The sequence below is a fragment of the Triturus cristatus genome, chromosome 7 (assembly GCF_964204655.1).
Source record: "Triturus cristatus chromosome 7, aTriCri1.1, whole genome shotgun sequence".
NCBI lineage: Eukaryota > Metazoa > Chordata > Amphibia > Caudata > Salamandridae > Triturus > Triturus cristatus.
The window spans coordinates 1170847176-1170869190 of record NC_140590.1 but is presented as its reverse complement, the minus strand read 5'-3'; the positions used below and the strand labels follow the sequence as shown (position 1 = coordinate 1170869190).

Sequence of the window (22015 nt, the reverse complement as noted above, 5' to 3'; positions counted from 1 at the left end):
ATATACTATTGTAGCCTGATTGCTACAGTTTCAACCTGCAGTTTGACCGGTTAAAATAACACTTTGACAGGTAAAAATCTCCCCTTTAAATATTAATATGTCACCCCTATTTTTAAGTCTTGAAGTCCACAAGGTAATGCACATGATATTTAGAAGTGGGACATGTAGAAAATTAATATTACCATGTCCCCATAGTGACAAGGCCCAAAAATCTATTTTCACTGTGGCAGGCCTAGCTGTTCTATGTACCAAACCAGAGTGACCTGTGAGGAGCCTTGTAGCACTGGAGCTGCTCCCTCTTGTACCTTAGACAAAGAATCTGACTCTAGGGGTCAATGGGCTCACCTCCTGTCTGGCTACAGGGAGACAAAAAGCTGCAAGAAGCCTTTTTTCTGGAGGTAACCAGCTGACCTGTGGCAGCTGTACCTGGATCGAACCCTGTTGTTGGCCTCTGACTGACACCCTATGAGTCTTAATTGTAAAGCGCTCTGATACCCTAATAGGGTCAAGTCTGCGCTATATAAAACTTTATAAATAAAACAAGTGTGTCCCCCGAGGTCCTGTGGGTCTTATAAGTGCGCTCCTGTAGTTGACTGGGACTTTAAAGTATAAGAAGATAAAATCTCTGACAATGACAACCTGTTTGGTGTATCAGACCTGCTGCACATCTTGGTCGGCCTCAAATCGCTCCTAGGTCCCGGTCTACCATGCCCATTGACTATCATTGGTGCTATTTTTACTTCAACTTCAAAAATTCATCTCTTCTGTTTCCATTATTTGATTTTTGTTATTTTGACTCTCGTTCAAGTTCATTACATTTTACTCTATTTTTTCCCTGATTCAATACCAGCAATGATTCTTCTCAGAGAGACCTGTGCTCCCCTTTGAAATGAGTTCTCTGACCTGAGTTGCCAAACTTGGGCTAAAAACAAAAACTAACTTGCCAGAGTACTGCAAGGTCTAATGTCTGACATGCAATTGTAGCGTAATAAAGGGAGAAGATATGCCCTAGGTTTGAATATTTCAAAATCAATTAAATATAAGCAAAGAAGAATTAGGGGGAGGAGGAAGTTTCTCCAGCACGAGTAACTATGACATACAACTTACTTTACAGGCAGTGGGATCCACTAAGGCGTATTGAAAGCCTCGTTTTACATAGGACTTAACATGCAAAGAACTCATTTACTCAAAATTGCAATGAGCAATGTCTTTCAGCCTTATAAATCTTCTCCTCTAAAATTCCCACAGTAACTTCCAAATCGTTACGTGGAGTATCCTTAATCCTTATAGTGCCAGAGAGTGTAACAATTGAAGACACTCAAGCCTTGCGAAAAAATGAAGGGTCTTACTTACAAGAAAGTGACTCAGCGCAGCACTGCAAGCCATTTGCGGGCCCTGCACTGAGTCACTTTCAAAGCACAGAGATGCGCCATATTTACAATATTTTGCATCCCTGTGCTTTCACCTACGCTGGCGCACAAGTGGCTGCCATGCACCAACACAGGCACCGTTGCACCTTCCGGCATGAAAACAATCACGAGAACGGATTTCCTCTTTCTATGTGTGCTGCAGAATGCAATACTCATAGAAAGAGGAAAACAACCAAGAGAAATTAAAACATTTCTCCTCGTTGCGCCTCCCTACACATCCCCTGGGGAGGCGTAGCATTCTGACGCATTCCCAGGTTTACAAAAGGTTGTAAATCTGGGAATGCAGCGGAAGCCATGGGTGTTGTGTTGGAACACCCACAGCAACACCCATGGCATACCCCCTTTTGTGCAAAGTGCTGCATGAAAAGGCGTCGTATTTACAAGGACACGAACAGTCACGCAGGGTGCCATTACACGTCCTTGTAAATATGGGGCAGCAAAATGCATCGCCAGTGCGTCACAAAAAGTGATGCTCCGGCGGCTCAGTGGGCTTGTAAATAAGCCCCTAATTACTTTTGGTTTACTAGTTGGTTTGTCTGCGGTAGTATTGTTCAATAATCAGGAAGGGAGACGACTCTCAATATTCCATAGCTTTTTGCTCCAGCCTTCTTGAAGTAACCATACATTCTTATTGGTCCATATTTAAAGATATCATCCGTGTTTCAGACATTGCCTGCTTGTATGTTTGCACTGACTGGTTCAGCTTTTTTTCTACATCTGCTATGTGTTGGTAGACATTTCCAAGACCAAGGCAATGTGGGAGTACTTCATGTTAGCCAATTTATTTGACTACATGTCATGTTTCCCCCTTACCCACTGCAGTCTGTGCAGTTCCAAAGGGGATGAGACCGAAGAATGTGTAAGAGTAACTCTATATATGTACTCCGGTATTCTTAATTCTTTTACCCATTCACTGATATTAGCCATGACTATTACCTTCTCCTCCACCCCAGATTAATAAACTTCATCCACAAGTCAATGAAAGAGAAATGAAGAGATGGGGGGGAATGTTGGGGTGAAGCCTGCAAGTGGACTGCACTAACTACTGTTTAGGTACTCCCTCCACTACAGAACAGTGCTTTCTTGGACATGTCATAATTCTGGCTGATACTTACAAGGGATTAGATAAGAATATGATTATAGTGCCATTTGTAAAGGGCAAACATTCACAAAGACAGCTTTTTGGGGGGCAATGTGGGTGAAGCAAATCACAGACTAAGATAGCAGGGGTTACTCTGGTAAGTATTCTCTCTCTTTCCAGTTTTCAGAAGAAATATGTTTTAAAAAAACTTGAAAAAAAGATGCATGATGGCATGTACGTTAATTTTCCTTCCCTGTCCTTTCTTTGCCTCCTTATTGCGCCCTAAAGGTAACGGCGGACTGTAATGTGTTGCCAGAGCAGGAGACTGCACAGGCCATGTTGAGCTGCAACATCGCACACCCCATCTTCAAAAGGGACACCCAGGTGAGCCTACGGTGGGGGGGTGGGGGAGGGTCACTCATCAGGCATCGGGGAGCAGCTTGAACTAGTGCAAGTGCAGAGGAATACAACCAGTTCAGTACATGAGGTGTTCTCCACAGACACCAGTCCAAGTCCCTCAGACGTTCCACCCTTTTTGAAGGGCGGACTTCCTGACATATTTTCCTGTTTGGGACTGACAGGGAAAGCCTGGTGGTCAGGAACAGGAGAACATAAAAATGATCCCCACACTCTGGAAGAAAACTCCAAGATGCACAGTGGCATTTTTTTTTTTGATTTACAAAACAAACTCCCATTTGGGAGCTTGTGTTTGTAAAACAAAAAACGTTGTTGTGCGAATGCATTGAACATGGCAACCACATAGCAAACCTTAATTGCATTAATATAAACTGTTTGGCAGCTTCTCCTCTGAAGATACAGAGATATCTGGTTGGCTGGCAGAGATCTATCTCAAAATATGACGGGGGTGGCTACAGCAGGGCAGCGGAATACATTCCTCCACTATCCTGGCAAAATGAAGTACAGCCCACAAGAGTATAAATAAGGCACAGGCGGACTGTACTTTGTTCTGCCAGGACAGCAGAGGATTGTACTCCGCTTCTCTGGTGGACCACAGCCTGCAATATTTAAAGATCTCTTCCAGCCTATCGGAGATCTTCATGCCTTCAGAGGAGCCACCGCCATGGAGACTCCTCTGAAGATACTGAAAGTTTGCTGAGTGGGTGCAATGTTTCATGTGGCCACTCAGCAAACTTTTTTGTTTTACAAAATCAAACTCCTAAAGTGGGAATTTGTTGTTGTAAAGGAAACAACTAATGACCCCGACAACCTGGGAGTTTTCTCTCAGTGAAGGGGGTCATTTATAGGTTGAAGCCTACCAGACAGTGCAGCTGTATAGTTTGCTGAAGACATCTTGGGGACATTCAGAAAACTTCCCTGGGAATGCATTCTGCCCATTCTTTACAATTGCTTCTGTGGTTTGTAACTCATATTTGCTTGCTTTCTATTTGCTGGCTTTATTTGTTTTAGGCTATCCAACTTGTGTACGTCCATCCCATGGAGCATACCCTGTTAACTATATCCTTCCAGGAATCACTTTCTGTAAAAAGGCTTTACATTTTGTTCTTTTCTTGTCACATGTGTGCATTCAAAGACAAATTTCAAATATCAGTCTCTGTGTTCCGAGGGAGCTTGGTGTTTACTTTTCTTTCTCTGACTTCAAAGTGAGAGGATTTATGTGATAATCTTGCCGTGAAAGCAAAACAAAATTTAAATGTCTTTAAATGAACTGTGCAAATGTTTCAAAATATATCATAATTGGGAAAGTACAAATTAAGCACATATTTTGTAATTCTTAAGTGTGGAGGAAACCAATATTATCAAAACAAATCAATACACTTGGTGATGCCATTTCCACACATTATCGTTTGTGTGCTGTATAGTTTGATCAGTAAAACTGTATGTCTGTGCAAATGTAATGGACATTTAAATTATTATTTTCTGTCTGTAATGACATTTCCTTATCACACCATGCATACTCCACTCTATGCAACTCCACTCTACTACAATACTCCACTCTGTGCCACTCCACACTACAACACTCCACAGCACACTGACACTCTACTCCCAACTCTGCTATGCCACTCTACTTTAGGCTACTCCACTCTAGGCCACCCCACTCTAGGTCACTCAACTCTAGGCCACCCCACTCTGCGACACACCACTCTACGACACTCCACTCTTCGATACTCTATGTCACTTTACTCCACTCTACTTCACTCCACTGTATGACAGTTTACTCCATTCTGCAATACAACACTCCACTCCACTCTGCGGTGCTCCACTCTACAACACTTTACTCCACTTCACAACACTCTACGCCCCTCTACTCCTCTTCACTCTATGCCCCTCCACGACACTCTGATAATCTACTCCACACTGTGACAGTCTACTCTAAGACACTCTACGACACTCTATGCGACTCTACACCACTCAAATCTATGACATTCTATACCACTTTACTCCCTGCCACTCCAGTCTACGCCACTCTATGCCACTTGTCTCCACTCTACGCCACTCCACGTTACGTCACTCCATGCTATGACACTGTGTTCCACCCCGCTCCACTTTGTGGCATTCCACTCCACTCTACAGCACTCTGCTCCGCAACACTTTACTCTGTGCTAGGCCACCCTACGCCCCTCCACTCTACGTCACTCCTCTCTGTGCCATTCAGTGCCACTCTACTCCACTGCATTCCACTTTACTCTATGCCCCTCCACTCTACAACACACCACTCTACTCCACTCTATAACACACTACTCCACTCTAGAACACTCTACTCTATGCCATTCAGTGCCACTCCACAACACTCTGAGTCCCTACTTTATGACCCTCTACAATACTCTACGACCATCCACGATGCTCTGTGACCCTCTAATCAATGGCACTCCACTCTACACCACTCCAAGCCACGACTACTCCATTCTACGTCACTCTACTCCACTTCACTCCACTCTATGACACTTTACTCCACTCTACGGTACTTTACTCCACTTTATGACACTTTACTTCAGTCCATGATTTGCCACTCTAAACCCCACCATTACTCTCTATTCCACTCTACAACACTCTGCTCCACTCAATGCCATAACACTCATTTGCCCTCTACTACACGCTATGCCCCTCTACTCCACGCTACGCCCCTCCACGCTATGCCCCTCCATGCTATGCTACTCTACATCACTCCCCTCTACTCCACTACAGTCTACCCTACTCCATGTCACTCCACAAGACTCTACTCTAATCTATGACACTCTACTCTAATCTATGACACTCTACTCTAATCTATGACACTCCACTCTAATCCATGACATTCCACTCTGATCTATGATACTCCACTCTAATCCACGATACCCCACTCTAATCCAGGACACGCCACTCTACTCTACGACATTCCACTTTATGACACTCCACTCTATGACACTCAACAACACTCCATGACACTCCCGTCTATGCCACTTCATGATACGCTATGCCACTATATTCCACTCTACACAACTCCACTCTATGCCACTCCACTCACCACTCTCCTCTACACCACAAACTTTTGGCCATGCTGAACAGCAGCCACGCTGGTATACAATATGGCTAAAACACATTGCGAAAGCCAATAGCACTTGATTTCCTGGTGGTCCCGAACAAAAAAACGTGCATCAGAACATCTGCCCTGAGTTGGGCAGAAAGTCTAACATACTTATACTGATGGCCTCAAGTACGCCAGGGTATGGTTTGCACCCGCAGAACCAGTGGGAGCACTACCATGGATACATGACGGTCCGCTCCCAATAGAGCAAGCGACTGTCAGTTTGGTGCACTTGGTTCTCTGAAAATGATAAATATTTGCTGAAACCCAATTTCAAAACATTATCTCTTGCACGCTATATAGTTTTATCAGTAAAACTGCATGTCAGTGGGAAATGTTGTAGCGTCTGTAAATGACAATTTCCTTCCACATATGACAGTGTCATTCCACATATGCTTTAGTAATATATTTATTAAAAGTGAGAATTTTGAAACATGAATGGAGAAATATTCCTGCCTCCGCCCTGATGACAATGATGTTAATAAACAAAGAGGCAAGTCAGGGGTCATGTGTACCGGTTATGTGGCCTAGATTCTTATTGTGCATGGAGAAAAAGTTGAGTCTATTAAATCAAGCAAAAGAGTTTTTTTGTACAGCATATGTGTTGTTGTACTCACACCTCTGAAGGTGCGCTCTTATGTGGTAATGAAAAAAAAAGCAGCTTGGTGAAATAAAATATTTGCCCAGGGTCACAGAATTTGAGACCAGTTTATGGGTCAAGAGCATTACAGTTAGGTCGAGTAGATTATTCAAGTTGCTAGACCTGCAGGTTTTGTAACATTTTTATGATTTTTCAAGGCCTGGAACCCCTTCAGTTTTAAAGTGCCTGTAACAAACGAAACCATTCAACAACTTCAGGTCTATGACAGCATGAAAACCCTTGTCTCCCATCCTCACTAGGAACAGACTGCTCAGAAAATGTTGTTTTTATTCCTGTGCTGTTTCTATCACACCCTTTCTGAGATAAGGACCCTCTCTGATTTGCAAAACACCATTAGATGAGGATACATCAACTGAACTGGTTCGGAATAGAACTGTATCCTGTAACCCTGCCCCATCTGTTAAAACCTGGGGTCTGGAGTTATTCACTGCCACTAAAACAGAAAGAGGGTGAGTCTGCCACGCACCTTTCCTGGAAAAAAAAGATGTAAGGTTTGCTGACTTACCATCAGCCTGGAGGGAGCGTCATCTGGCTCTTTGATGTCTTCCATGCCACGGACGCACGCTCTCTAAGTGTAGAAAGGGGCAAACCCTTCCTTGTCATTACCTGCAGGTCCAATACGTCCTCTCAGAGTATAAAAGGTCGCTTAAAACTGGAGCTTTGCTGGTGCTGGAAGCTGGTAGAGCAAGCCCTACCTCTGCAGGCTCTACCAAAAACTCGAGTGGTAAACGGCTTCTTCAGATTTTTCTGGGGTTTGTCACGTGAGATAAAAGTTTGATCATATTATTCATTTGTTTGAAAACTTTCTCCCTAGCAGATGATCATCTATGGCCTCTCCTAGCTCCTTATCAGCCATTTCCACCAGTTTGGGGACAATGTGCATCAGTAAAGACTTTCTGATTTCGCAGACAAAGCTGAAATTGCATACCCTAGAATGCAGGTCAATTTTGAATCCAGCACCTTCAAGCTAAAAAATCTAGTAGCTCACTGGATTCTGAAGCTCCCTCTGCCATCTCTATGATCGGGTCAAGGAGCCCACCAAATCTAGCAGTTTGTCCTGGCAGACTCTCAAGGATTACTCAATCCTCTTTTTAGGGTCCTTTCCTGTTTTTGGACAAAAATGCCACCAGTGAAGGATCAATGTCAAGAGTAGAGGCCAACTTATTAGGAAGGTCAGGCCTAGGACTTTTCGACCTGAGCATACTTCTTTTTGGCTTCTCCATGGTGCACCTAATCTATCTAAACCCTGAAATATTCAGAGAGGGATCCTCACCAGATTTAGAATGGACTATCACACTGGGATTAAATGGCTGGCCTAAGGCACTTCCTCTCCACTTGTTGCTGCATCATCCAATGGTAAGGGCAACCCCACAAGTAAATCCTCTTTCGAGCAATCCTTGTGGGTAGAGTGGTCTAAGATGTCCTCCTCGTGAAACTCTACAATAGACACCACGCAGCTTGTCTGCGCATAAAAGGATCCCCAATAAAGCTCACCATCCCTGCCTTTTCTCTGGGAATACTCGCCTGGAAGGATGCTCCCACTGCCTACAACGGCATTAAATCATCCGGAGATGCCTAAAAAATATTGTTATTTTTTTAAAACATTTATTATCCTCAGCCATAGGGCGAGGAAGGAGACGTACCATTCTCCTTTACCTTACTTGACCTTCCCCAGGACATGGTGGCAATAAGGATATAAGGCAGTCAAAAGGGCTGAAATAGAGCTACTGGGCGTCTGATTCATTGATTTCATTGCAGCAGCCGCTGCAGACTGAACAATATCATGAAGCATTATGTGGGTGGCCTCTTTCGCAGACTCCTGCCTGAAATCCTCAAAAAACTTATTCCACCAAAGAAGGAGATACAGAACTCTCAGCCTCCTGAAAGCCATCTTTAGGCTGCCACAGGTCCACAAGCTGCTTTTATCCGTGCCTTCCATATCAATAATGAAGTTAATTTATAAACTAAAGAATTCATTTCTGGAAAAAAGCCCACAATAACGTACGTATGGCTAAAAGCCAACAAAAAATGTAAATAATTTAGGGAATGGGGATGAACCAATCACTGGATTGCCCAAAACAACTTCAAACTTCAAAAAGATAAAGTAAAAGTTTCCTTTTTATGATGAGGTGCCTAAGGAACATGTAAAGACTGTAACCTATAAACTGAACATATGTACTTAGGAAATAGAAATGTTAAGATACTTCAATCAGCAGAACGCTACTCATCATGGCCGGACTGGAAGCCCAAAGCAGCCCTGCAATTTTGTCGGACTGGCACCCACCCCCGTGGGAGTGGGGGTGCAAGTGTGAATCACTGCTGCTTAACAAAACCGGCCCCCAGCACTGCTGCGTTTGTTACTGGGAGCCAATATTGCAGCCAGGGCCGGACTGGGAACGCAAACCGGCACTGGCAATTGAGTCGGACCAGCTTGCGGGGTGGGGGAGTTGATGCGTGTGGAAAACACTGCAGGTGTTTTTGTTACAGGAAGCTGATTTTGCAGCTAAGCTGCAAAACTGGCCCCCCATAACAGAAAGAGCCCCACTGGAGTCCAAAACCAGCCCCCACCATGGTGACCCACCGGGGAAACACCCGGTGCCCGCTATGGCCAGTCCAACCCTGATTGCAGCATCACTGCAAAACCGGCCCGCAGTAAAAAAAAAAAAAAACAGCCCCCACTGCTCCAAAACCGGCCCCCACCCTTCCAGCCTCCCGAGCAAACACCCAATGCCCACTATGCCCAGTCCGGCCCTGCTACTCATCGAAGGGAAAGCATTTGAGTGAAGACCCTGAAGTTGAAGAACAGCTGAGGGCTTGTCTCACAACAGAATGCGCTGGAGTCAAAACACATATATAGGAAGGGGACCTGGGGAGCTGCCCTTCTGACCGCCCAGAAACAATATAGAAAACACACTCACTCATACCTGCATAGAAGACCCTTGATGCCTCCATGGAATAGAATCCCCTCAGGCTAATGCGCCTGTCAAAAAAAGTAAAGTAACACGCCTTTGCGCACCTGTCAAAAAAACTCCAACGCCTGACGGGAAACGAAATTCCCTCAGGCTAACGCGCTTCTACCATTGTGTGAAAGGATAAACCCTCAGTGAAAACAATCACAACTACAATTAGAACCGCAAATTACATTAATTAAAGTGACCATAACAGAGAGCATTTATTGGAAGAACCAAAATCACACTTAAACTATGACTAAAAATAAATTTGGAAAACTGAGAGGCTCTTATCTTCTGCTACAGCAGCAAAGCAGAGGAAGTGCTTCCTTAGTCAGGACACTTATACTGGACTGTGGTGGGATCAAGGCTGTTATAATGTCTTGTAAAGTGCAAGGCATAGAGAGCTAACTGAGTTCGTCCATGGGTTTTACATGCCACCATGTTTTTTCTTTATTATATTTATATATTTTGGGCCTGATTTATAGATTGCATTTTATAGTATGATTTTAGTGCTACAGTAGTACTACAAAACTTACAACAAAGTGAGATTCACAAACTGCACTTTTGTAGTAACTTACACTTTTGTAATAACCTATACTTTTGTAGTAAGTCCCTACCAACGCTTTTTTCTCTGGGATGATGTTGTAGTATGTGAGTTCTGGACTTACCACAGAAGTGTCAGTTACTACAAAAGTGTAGTTTGTGATTACCGAAAAATAGCAAACTTACTCAAAAGTGTAAATTTACGCTTAAGTAGCCCTTGCAAATCAGGCTCTGTGTTTCACTTTGCTGCTAGAGAATTACAGCAAAGAAGAGTTGTCATAATCGAGCCTTCAGTCTTGTAATACAATTCAGCCTCAATACTTTGACAGACTGTCATGGCCTGTATGCAAGCCTCGAGAAATCTACTCACCCACATGCTATGGCGAGTCAAATTTTACCAGGGCGAGCTATTTTTAGTGCCTACTGGCCTGGTCTAGTGAGAGAGCTCGAGCTGGCAAAGAACAGGTGCTCTGTTGAGTCAGAAAGTGATTGAGCAATTAGGATACCTTTAAATCTTGTAATATAGTGTTAGATTTGCTGTGGTTCAAAGACAGGGGTCAAATGTCAGTGTATGTGTTCTAAGGAATTGCTCTTTATTTTATCCCTGAAATTGTTGTTTACTTTTCTTTCTCTGACGGCAAAGTTAGAGGATTTCGTAAAGTGAACTGTCTAGCAATTGTGCTGGGCGCAAAGAATTTAAATAGCTTGGAAATTACCTGTTCAAATATCAAAATATATTTTAGTAGTCCAGAAAGCACTTTTTTTGTAATTCTGAAGTGAAATGGAAACAAAAAGTTTAATAGGATAAAAAAAACAAAATACTTTACTTGGTGATGAGGAAAAGAGAAATATTTGCTGAAATGCAGTTTCCACACATTATTGTTTTCACGCTGTATATTTTTATCAGTGAGTGGCAAAGTTTGTGGCCTTTTAATCGAAAATGTCTGTAAATAACAGTGCACTACCACAGCAACCTATAATTTTATATATATATTTATTTCAAATTGAGAGTTCTTAAATATGAGCTGAGAAACATTTCTGCCCTGCCCTGAAGACAATGCTGTTAGTGAACTGAGAGGCAAGTCGGGGGTCAGGTGTGCCCTATATGTGGGCTAGATTTTTATTGTGCCTGGAGCAAAGGTTTAGTCTATTAAATCAAACAAGAGTTTTTTTTTTTTACAGCAGACATGCTAATCTCATATATTTGAAGGTGCTCTTGTATGTGAACATGAAGAAAAAGGTGACAGAGTGAAATAAAATAATTGCGTAGGATCAATTTGCGATAAGTTCATGGGGCAAGTGCATTACAGTTAGATCGAGTAGATTATTCAAGTCACTAGAGCTGCAGGAAGCATTTCTATGATTTTTCGAGACCTGTATGGTTGACTGATGAAAGGCAGTTGTAATGGGAATGTGTCAGAAACATGTTGGCGTGCCTTTCAAAGGCTAGTGGGGTAGAGGTAGTTTGGCCAGTACCTCTAAAGAACAAAGTCTGAGGATGACTCAGGCATTTTAGGCCTGTATCTATAAAAGTGCTGAGACAGTATGTGATATCTCAGTGGATATTATTAATGCTCTGTGTGTGCCAGTTTTATTCAATTTTTTCATTTTATTTTGTTTGCAAGTTTTTTTTCTCTAAAGGAAAATTGTTAAATTGAACAGTGGAATGGTGTAGTCTGATTTGCAATTAAGGTATGATTTCTGTAGTAACCATTGTTGCTGCTTCTATTCACCATAATAACATGGGCTTGGGATATGGTTCAAAAGTTGCTCTGCTATTCTGCTCTATGTCTGTTGATGGAATCAATAAACACAATTTGAGGGGAAAAAAGTGCTGCGACAGTCATTAATGTCAGGATTTACCTCAGAAAGGCCAGTCAGGCAACTGAAGAGATAAAAAGTAGCACTAAGAAGCACATTATTTAATTAATATATTTTATCGAATATGTAAGCTTTAGCACTTTGTTTGCCTAAAATGGATACTCGACTACAGTTGCCTACTTCACCAACTGTGTCCTAATCGCCAAATACAGGAATATGTTGTTCGATGCCCCGGAAGATAATGTACAACTGTCAGTGAAAAAGCATTAACACTATGGGATAACTGCATCCAGGCATGGGTACTAGCAACATCAAACCTCAGACTGGCAGTGTTCAACAGTGATCACATAAGACCACCACACCAAAGCTAGCTCTGTCAAAAGTAAATCGACTACACACTTGAGCATCACTTCGGTCAGGACATAATGCCAGCTTTGAGTGGAAAGCCAGTAAAGTCCCACACAGCGTCCTAAACTAAAACTCTTATTGCGCACCAAGTGGTTGAAGTGGGCGGGATTTATTGGAATGATGTTCCCAAATTTCTAAAAAAATATTTAACAAAACAGTTTCCCTGGTGTTTTTTTTTTTTTTTTAAATACAGAGTTCCTGAAAGTTAAATTATGTTAATGAGGTGCCTATCTCTGCAAGGGCAGAAAGGAGGATCTCCTGAGCTGTGACAAGGGAGAGACAATCAGATAACAAACATTTGCAATGCAATAGGTCTCGCATTTACGAGAGTTTGAGCTGTTGGCATTGTAAATGACAATGCCTTTTATTTATGTGTTTTTTTTAAAAACACATAAATAAAAGGCATTGTCATTTACAATGCCAATAGCTTAAACTCTTGCAAATGCGGACCTATTGCATTGCAAATGCCAGCACCCTTGCTATAATTTCTTTTTTTAAAGGGTTAGGAGAGAGCGTGTCTTGCCTGCAACAGCAGGCAAGACAAAGCTATTTGAGAAAATAGTGCTCATAGGCTGTGATTAAAGCCTACTGAGTAACAACACACGTAACAGGGGGTGTCACCATGGGAGGTTATAAAATGACACAGCGGTACTAAGGAGGGACTACTAAGCCTTTTGGCCAATGAACAGCCACAGTTTACAGTGGACAATGACACAATCCAATTAAGGGAGTGGACGGAGCTTCAAGTCCCTACCTGACTACAGCATGCCTCGCAGTCAGCGCATGCGCTCCCCAGGCTCAAAGTTAAAAAAAACTACAAGCCTTCACACAAGGGTGCATACTGCCTAAAAGAAATGTAAATGTGTGCAACTGGTTAATCAGTAAATCTAAATGTTGCTTCAGAGACGCTATATTACTTTAATTATTGGACTCATTTGAAGCTTCATAGCAACATTATTCTTTTTGAGAGGTAATGTAAGGATTTTACCAGCTGAGTACTAGGTTGCGTCCTGAATATAAACATAGAAAAATTTTCACACTTGGTGCAGTCTGACTTCTTATTACTAAAAATATATAGTTTGGAAACACTTTTTTAACAAATGCTAAATTTCTTTGCGCAATTTGCAGTACTACCAGCATTTGTAAAGCGCAGCCTGTCTTATACTGTGTGTAATACAATTTTACAATAAAGGGTTGCATTCACAGTGTTTTCAGTCACAGGCTGGGACTTCTTACCACTATAACTACACGTCACTATTCCCTTTTTGGAAAAAGCAGGATTCAATTCTGTTAGTGGTTACAACACAGACATCTGCCATAATCACATTAACAAATCGAGCTTTCATAACATGATAGAGTGTATTTCCCAATGATTACATTAACTTGTATTTGTTTTCCATTTAAGGTGTGTGTTTTATTTTCTATGCTTTTACCTGAATGTGATTGACAAAGGAAAAAGTTGCAGAGTAATTTTATCCGAATCTGTATCCCCACTATGGAGCACACTGATCCCACCCCGAGCACATTGGCCCTGCCCCACTGCACTCAGGATCACAGTTCCCATATTTTTTTACCCAACTTCAGCGCTGTTCCCAGTGCACAAACATCAGGCGTTCTCTCCCTGTTTCTCTACTCCAAGCAGGTTTTGTGCTACAAAATGGGAAAATAAATAATAAAATCCCCTTCCCAATGTGCCTTGGCTTGTTTGTCGAAACCTCTGTCACCTCTGCCAGTGCCCACTGGGCAGGCACGGACAGCAGCACCAACCGCATGGCCAAAATCCGCCACAGAAGAGCAGGCTGTCCAGACAGGGGCAACAAAGCCATGTCTAAACAGACCAGAGGCTGAGGAGGATGGCTGCTGCACCCTTTTCCCTCGCCCACGGACCGCCAAGTGAGGCGCGTCTTATGCTCATATCACTTAGGCAGGCCTAAGAATGCTTTCTTTGAGTCTCCACATCTAAACCTATTCAAGCCGCAATCTAAACCTATAGAGGCTCTTGGGTGGCTTTGGGGTGGGCTCAGACTGCTGCACAGAGAATTTCTCAGCCGGATAGTGGCAATGCGTTCCCAAGCTACTCCGGGCAATCCCTATCCTAAAAACTTGGAACAATAGTGCATGCAGACAGAGGGCCAGATTTATTTCCTGGCAGACGACCCTTGTTTTGCCAGAGTGAAGGAGTAAACTTCCCACCAGATTTATAAATGACCACCAAGCTGTCAGCCATTAATAAAGCATTACCAGGAACTTCCATCACATTGGTTCCTGTCAATGGATTTCGTGGTTTGGTACAGCACAGTATAATACGCAAGCAGACATAGTGAACCGGTCACAAGAAGTCTCACAAAGAAAGTCACAGAGTCAGCCTCATGGAGCATCGCCAAGTTACTAAGGTCTGTTGTTGACGTCTACCGTCTTTTAATTCCACAGGCCATGCTTTCATTCCTGTTTGACGTTCTTGGCAACAGCTCGTGGGGCGAGTTTGTGGACATTAAGGCGTCAGTCAGCAGGTAAGAAGCCAGTCTCGCCAAAAGCATCTGCTCTTTTCCTCTCATCCCAGCGCTCTCTGGGCACACACTTATCCATTGATATCACCAATAAATCCTTTCAAGAGAGTAGTGCAACCCCTCTTCCACATATGCTTCCCCAGTTAAATGTGGAAATCCTCGCTTTCACCTCTCCCGACTCACTTGTAAACCTTCAGCCCCAGTACTCGGCAAAACCCACGAGTAGAATCAAACAAATTCTGGATAGCAGCTTTGCCTAGGAAATGGCAGAGCTGGAGGAGAGTCAGTCACATTCCATGCTCACCTAGCACAAGTTGATGCCAAGATGAACCTTATGTCATACCCTATGGGAATTGAATTCAAAATAAGCGAAGGTGACACTTTTAGATGCCTTATGAAAAAGGTATTCGGTAAACAGTATTTCGCTTCATTTCACAATGATGAACGGGAAGGGCTATTTTCGGGGCGTACAATCCCACATTCAGCACCACAAAGGAACAATATTCAGATCAGTCCTTCAGATCCGACACAGTAGTCTAGGTTTTCCTCCAGAAGTGGACATTAATCAAGATAATATTGACATCTTTTGTATAGCAATTTAAAAAATATTTTCCATTTCAAAGAACTCTAAAAATCAGGTGTTACTGTTAACACATGGTACCCCTTTATCGACCTCACAAGTGTGGAAGGCTGCGTAGGACCTGTGTGACCTTCAGGTTGAGCACTGATCTCAGAAGCAGGCGCTTGACGAGCTGAAGTATCTTACCAGAACAAGGCACAACAGGCCACGTGGGTGTGGGAGATGGAGCCGATACAATGCTCCAAGTGAAGCCTCAAGAACTGGACACACTACTCCAGACAAGGGTTCACCAGTCTCCCTTTTTCTGATGGTGGCAGCACCTTTCTCTCTCTGTATCCCAATATTAATCTCTCCCCTCCATCTTATCAAAGAGCTGACCTACTTTGATGTATTCAGATTTAATAACCCAAAGGTGGATCTCTGTTGGATGGTCTAGAAGCGCCCAACCTTCCATCTTGTACTACGCCCTCTCTAAGGCAGGGTATGCTTCGGGACAAACAGGTATTACAGGTGTGGATGGTTCTGCAGGGAGCCCCCCTTACCTACAAAAGTCTAGTATCTGATACTAACTCATATCTTGGGCTAGTGGCAACCCTGAAAGGTGTTCTAACCATAAATTCAATTAAAATAAATGCAGACACTAGCATTAACACCACCATGCTTGGCCTATCCTTAATCGTCAATAAAATTAAATAAGTATCTTTAATCCTACCGTAACAGTAATCCTAACAATTTCTCTAATTCAGTGCAGGTGATTTAAATAAAAAGTAACTTAACAGTAACCGTAAATCTAACCTATGTTAGATATTAATATTTAACCATAACAATTAAGTATTTTAAATATATTATATTAAATTAGATAAGTAAACATGACTGTAACCCTTAATTAATTCAGATTGATATCATTCTAAATATATTGCTATAATATCTGTATTACATTAAATTAAATTCGTAACCTTAACTTATCTGTAGGTCAACCTTAAATTACATTTAATTAAAAAAAACTAAACCTTCATTTTATTATTAAATTCAGTTAAATTACCATCCCGCATACTACTTCGTAATTAATGTATATGAAAATAAATACATTACCATAATTTTAAATTAATTACAAATACATGACATTATTTTCAATTACATTACGTTAGTAACCCTACCTCCAAGCCTTAATTAAATGAACGTGCTTTGCCATTTAAATTGAATTATATTCACCTAAAATGATGTTGGGACATTCTTTGCAGTGATTCCATCGATGTAGTGGTATTGATGTAGTAATCCAACCATGACATGATGCCATCGATGTAACTGGGTGCACCAAAGGAATCTGTGCGCAGGGGCTATAAGTAATCTGAAGCGGGGAAAGCGCTGCATTGGGACCTGAATAACGATCTCTTTTCTCTCTCCAGTGACTATGAGAACGGGACATTGTTGGACAATGAGGCATCACTGCGCGTCCCCGTCAAGTACGCAATCAATGTCGTCGGAGCTGGGTAAGGACACTGCCCCTGGAAAACCACTGTGTAAGGCAGTAAAATGTGCCAAACCCCTTCAAAGGCATTGTATCTCTTCAAAGAAGGTGCAACCACTCAAAGACACTGTGCTCACTAAAACCACTGTGCAACACTGAAAGAAAGGGCCCCCCTCAGAGGCGCTGTGCTCCCCAAATAGCTATAGCCGATGAGTGTGCAGCACCCTGTCAAAGATGTGCAGCCCTTCAGAGTCACCGCACCACTTCGGCAGCCTCAAACCCAGAGGAGCCTTGCACCCCATTAAAGACCCCTTCTCTTTAAAACACCGCACCCTTAAAGACCCTAGACCACATCATATAAACGTCACCCTATAAAGTACTGCACCCCATTAGAGAAGCAGAACTCAATGCAAACATTGCAGACCCCGAAGAACAGTCTACCCCTTCAAAGTCCTTACAGTCCTTCTAAAGACCACTCCCCAAAAAAGAAACAACAGCTCAAAAACAGATAAGAGCATTTTGCAGAGACCGTACTTCATCAAATACGCTGCTCCCCCTAAACTTTGCAAACCACATCAATGTCGATGTAACACATTATAGACAACACCTCATATTAAAGGCGGTACTGCCTCACCCCATTATGGAATCTACGCCCCATCAAAGAAGGTGTATCCTATCAAACTACAGCATTCCTCTCAAGAGAGAGCAGCACTGTCCATCAAAAAAGCATCCCATCAAACACATGGAAGCCCTTCTTGTGCACTAAATCAACTAAGTTATGTGTACGGTGTACTACACACTGCACTCAACAGAGTCTTTTAACCTATCGATGACACTGCACATCATGCCCCCTACCACTCAGATAAACTGTGCCTCTAGGCCTGTACCAGTTCACACACTGCACACCCTGCCATGTACCCATTCATAGACACTGCACCTCCTGCAATGAACCACTTTGCGAGTCTGCTCCTCTGTCATGTTCACTAGTTAGCCTGGAAGTGGAGGAGGGTGTTTAACATTGTAGATTCCTTAATATGTGTTTCATGTTGAAATTGGCCATCTCACAAGGCTGTTAAATTTGCAAGAGGTGCAAGTATACAGGATTGGGGAGGCTTACGTTATGTTGACAGGAAGTTCACTCACCAACTTGGAGGAATACAACCTTGAATGTCTGGTACCAGAAGAACATGTTTCTTAACTTCAGTAAAGGTATTTCTCCTGCATACATAATTTCCCCCTGCGTTCCTCACCTGGGGATCTATGCTTCCAGTCTTCATACTGGTCAGGAAAAACTTTTCCCAGCAATATCACTCCAACGCTGCCCAGTGACACGTCACAATGAAGTTTTAACTGCATCTTCGCCTGCAGACCCGACAACACCAGTGCAAAATAGGCACAAACTGAATTGCTGGGGTCAGTTCCTAATACTTTATCTGCACTCATTGAGGCGTGTGCTCAGGAAGCAAGAGTAAGGACAGAAACAAATACGACACAAACCAACCTAACCATGATTCGCCAAGCAGTAATAAGCTGCCATACAAAAATGGAGGACAGAAGAAGAGTAGATGAATCTGAATGTCAATCAACCTCTATCCAAACTAGAGCAACGTAGAAAAGCATAAAAGTAAATGAAACAAAGGCCAAGGTTCTCACATTTCCAAGAACAAATAACCGAGGATTCAAACACCTTCAGAGCACTATTCTCATTCATTACTAAGATGTCTTCCCCAAGATCTGAGCAGCTCAAAACTCCCTTCAGATATATATGTGTTAAATTCCTACATAATTTCACCAACAAAGCCACAAATATTAGAGAGAATTATGATTTGAACGCTAAACCACCTTCCTTACTGCCTAAATTCTCAGAAGCATGGGAGAACTTTTCCAACATCTCCCCCAGCGAACGACTCAAACCAACCAGTTATTTCTTACACCACATCCACTCCAAGATCATTAAGTCCAATCTCACCCTCTTCCAGACTGCCTGGTCTGAATCAATCAATGCTTTCCTCAGCCAGGAATCTTCCCTTCTTCGATAAATATTAGCAAATTTCTCAGCTGCTCATGATACCCAACCTGAACGCACTGAACCGGTCCCGCGTTCATCCAATTTTCAACCTCCATTACCTTGGAAAAGCCACTGAAACAATCGTTTCTGATGAACTCATTCCCTGAAAGGGAAAGCCTTATAGCCTCTCACCAATCTGGCTTCAGGGACAGTTTCAGCAATGAATCAGCTACTGTTAAAGGTTTGAATGCTGCACAGCAGGTTGTGTGCTGAGGTGACAGCGGTTTACAGTTTTCATCAACTAATCTGATGCCTTTGACACATGGAATGATTATCACAATTCTAGACACACATCATAACTGGTAAAATGAAGTTGCTTCATCCCTCTTGACTCAATTCTAACTCCGACAGATAAACATCTAGATGGAGCCACTTGGTCTGATTATGAGCGACTCAGCCGTCAACTTAAATCAATATGCCGATGATGCACAACTGTATCTAAAAAAGCTCTAACCCTCAAGATATCCTCATCTTAAGAAATTGTCTCTCTCACCTAGAGGACTGAATGAAAGAAAATGTCCTCCTACTGAACCCAGAGAAAACTGAGTTTCTATTACCATCCACATCAGCAAGAAAAATCAACACATCGCTTCTGAACTTAAAAAATCCAACCTGTGTCTCCCCTTCCCCAATGAATTCCCCAAATCCCTATAAGTAACTTTTGATTCAGCTCTCTTATTCATACCATACATTAATAGCATAAAGAAATCTGGAGAACATGTCTGTCACTTTGGGGCAGAGCTACCACTTGTGATCCTCCAGTGGAAGACAGCTGAGAGCATCTGCCCTCAAATTGATGGGAGCCGGATAGATGAGCTGCTAGCAGGGAGAATCCCAAGGATGTGCCTACTTCCACTGGCAAATCACGATCCCACATTGCCCTGTCTGTTATTGGACAGTGGTAGTGTAAATGTTGTTACTCGAGATGGAAGGCAGAAATATCTTCATTGCAAAATTAACTACCCACAGCTGGTGCACATTCATCACCAGACGCTGTTCCACCATGGACTAAGAACCGTGCCCTGTCATGTCATGCAGATAGGCAACCCAGTCCAAAGAGGTGGTTTCCTTGATCATGGTAGAGAATTCTTTAGAATGCTGAAAGGGCGGTTCAACAAAATGTCGGAAGTCTCCATTCACCAGTGCAGATCTGGTTAAACAGAATGTGAGATCTGCAACTGAGCGATCAAACTCTCCTAATGCAGAAGACACTGATCTCTGCAACCACTGAAGGGCCCATCCACCATTGGGCATGTGGCACCAATAGGATGAATGATACATTAGGCAAAACAGATGCAAGAACTGCCGATCCCTGGATCCGAGCCCTATTAAGACACCTCAGAATCATCGCCTAAATATCCACAACCCTCTAAGGAAGAGAAAAAGCCTTCACACGGATCATGTTCAGTGCCCCATGACAGTCAGCCCATTCATAGGAGAGAGCTGAGTCCTTTGAGTTTAATGATAAAGTTCAGGTCATGGAGAAGTGTCATTGTCTACTGATGTTGTTCCATGACCAGTGCCGTGGACTCCACTATCACTTGTCAGTCTTCCAAGTACCGAAATATGGGGATTCCGACCCATTGCACTGAAGCCACCAATACCACCAACCCTTTCATATAGATGCATGGAGTGGCAGTATGTGTAAATGACAGAATTGGGAACATAGTGCTGGGAACCTACTGTGAATCTCAGGTAACATTTATAGGTGGGAAGAATTGGACGTTGAACATATGTATCCTGGAGATCTAAGCATGCCAACCAATTTCTCACATTCCGGGCCAGTAAGACTTGGCTCAGGGACAGTATCTTGAATTTGTCCAGGTTAATGAACAAGTTCAAAGGTGGAGGAGACCGAGAAGGGAACTCAGACCTGGGTCCTTCATGGGGACCAAGCAGTAACAAGAATAGAATTCTGTGCTCATTTTAGCTTTAACATCTCTGAAGAAGTCAGCGGACCACTTCCAATCACACTGGAACAGCATGACAACCGTACCCAGGGACCAGACAAAGGTTCCGCAGAGTTCACGCTGCCCTTCAAGATCTGTTTGAAATCATCCATCACTGACCAATGGCTCTGGCATGTGGTCAGGTAAGCTGGTCATTATACGTTTTACCAGTTCTCAGTGGTATGAACATATCAGTCCAGGAGGAAGGTGGCATTAGCAATGCGGAGGGCCAGGCTTCCAGAACTTAAGACGTTACTGCCCATAGAAGGACATTTCTTTGACTCCCTATTGAGAGTATATATTGGAATTTTGCCTGGACAAGGACCCGCTAGACTTTCTAGTGGTTGGTGAGGAAGTCCTATATGCCTGGCTAAATGTCTAAGGAATGCTGGACTCATAAAGGGTTTCTCCCATGCAGCCATACCAGGATTCAAGAGAACCTCAATGAAAGCAAGCAAGGCCTCAGCCAGTGAGGAGGAGGCTTGCGACATATCTGTCGAGATGTTATACTTTGCCTCTGCAGATGGCAAGGTCAATTCCAAGGCTTCAGAAGGTTTTCGTACTATGGTCGTAAATGAGGAAACTGACTGTGAAGCTCAGATGTCGCTGCATGATAAAAATGGCACGGCTGCTTGCATTCTGCTAATCCAAATATAAGCCAGCATTATATTATAGTGAGGAAGAGGTTATCAGCCTTAAGTCGTCAACCTCTCTAGGTCATTGGCTTTGTCAGCATTGTAAGGCATTAGAGTCACAGCCGAATAAACCCTCCATCTAGGCAGATCACTGAGCCCTAGGGAAGTGCTTTGCCAAGATAACATCACTGAGGGCACCATAGCTTTCTCTCTCATCACACTAACTTTATTATTTCACATTGACAACATGAAGAGTGGTGCAAGAGTCTGTTAGAAGTGTCTGTGAGGCATTGAAGGTGGTTCCGACCGAACAGGGAATGGCACCTTGTCAGACTTCGACTTCTTAGCCGTCAGAGCCGTACGCAGGTG

At 42.9% G+C, this 22015-nt stretch overlaps 1 protein-coding gene across 2 annotated transcripts in view; it reads left to right on the top strand.

Annotated features, from left to right (window-relative positions):
- Positions 1-22015, top strand: part of ITGAL (integrin subunit alpha L) — a 394734-nt gene that overhangs the window by 319237 nt on the left and 53482 nt on the right. For both annotated transcript variants that reach the window (XR_014966715.1, XM_085618461.1), the window contains exons 21-23: positions 2800-2895; positions 14870-14949; positions 16933-17016. Coding sequence is in view for 1 of the 2 variants with exons in the window: in XM_085618461.1 (XP_085474587.1) it covers positions 2800-2895; positions 14870-14949; positions 16933-17016 (260 nt within the window). In the remaining variant the exon portion in view is untranslated. The remainder of the gene's footprint in view (positions 1-2799; positions 2896-14869; positions 14950-16932; positions 17017-22015) is intronic.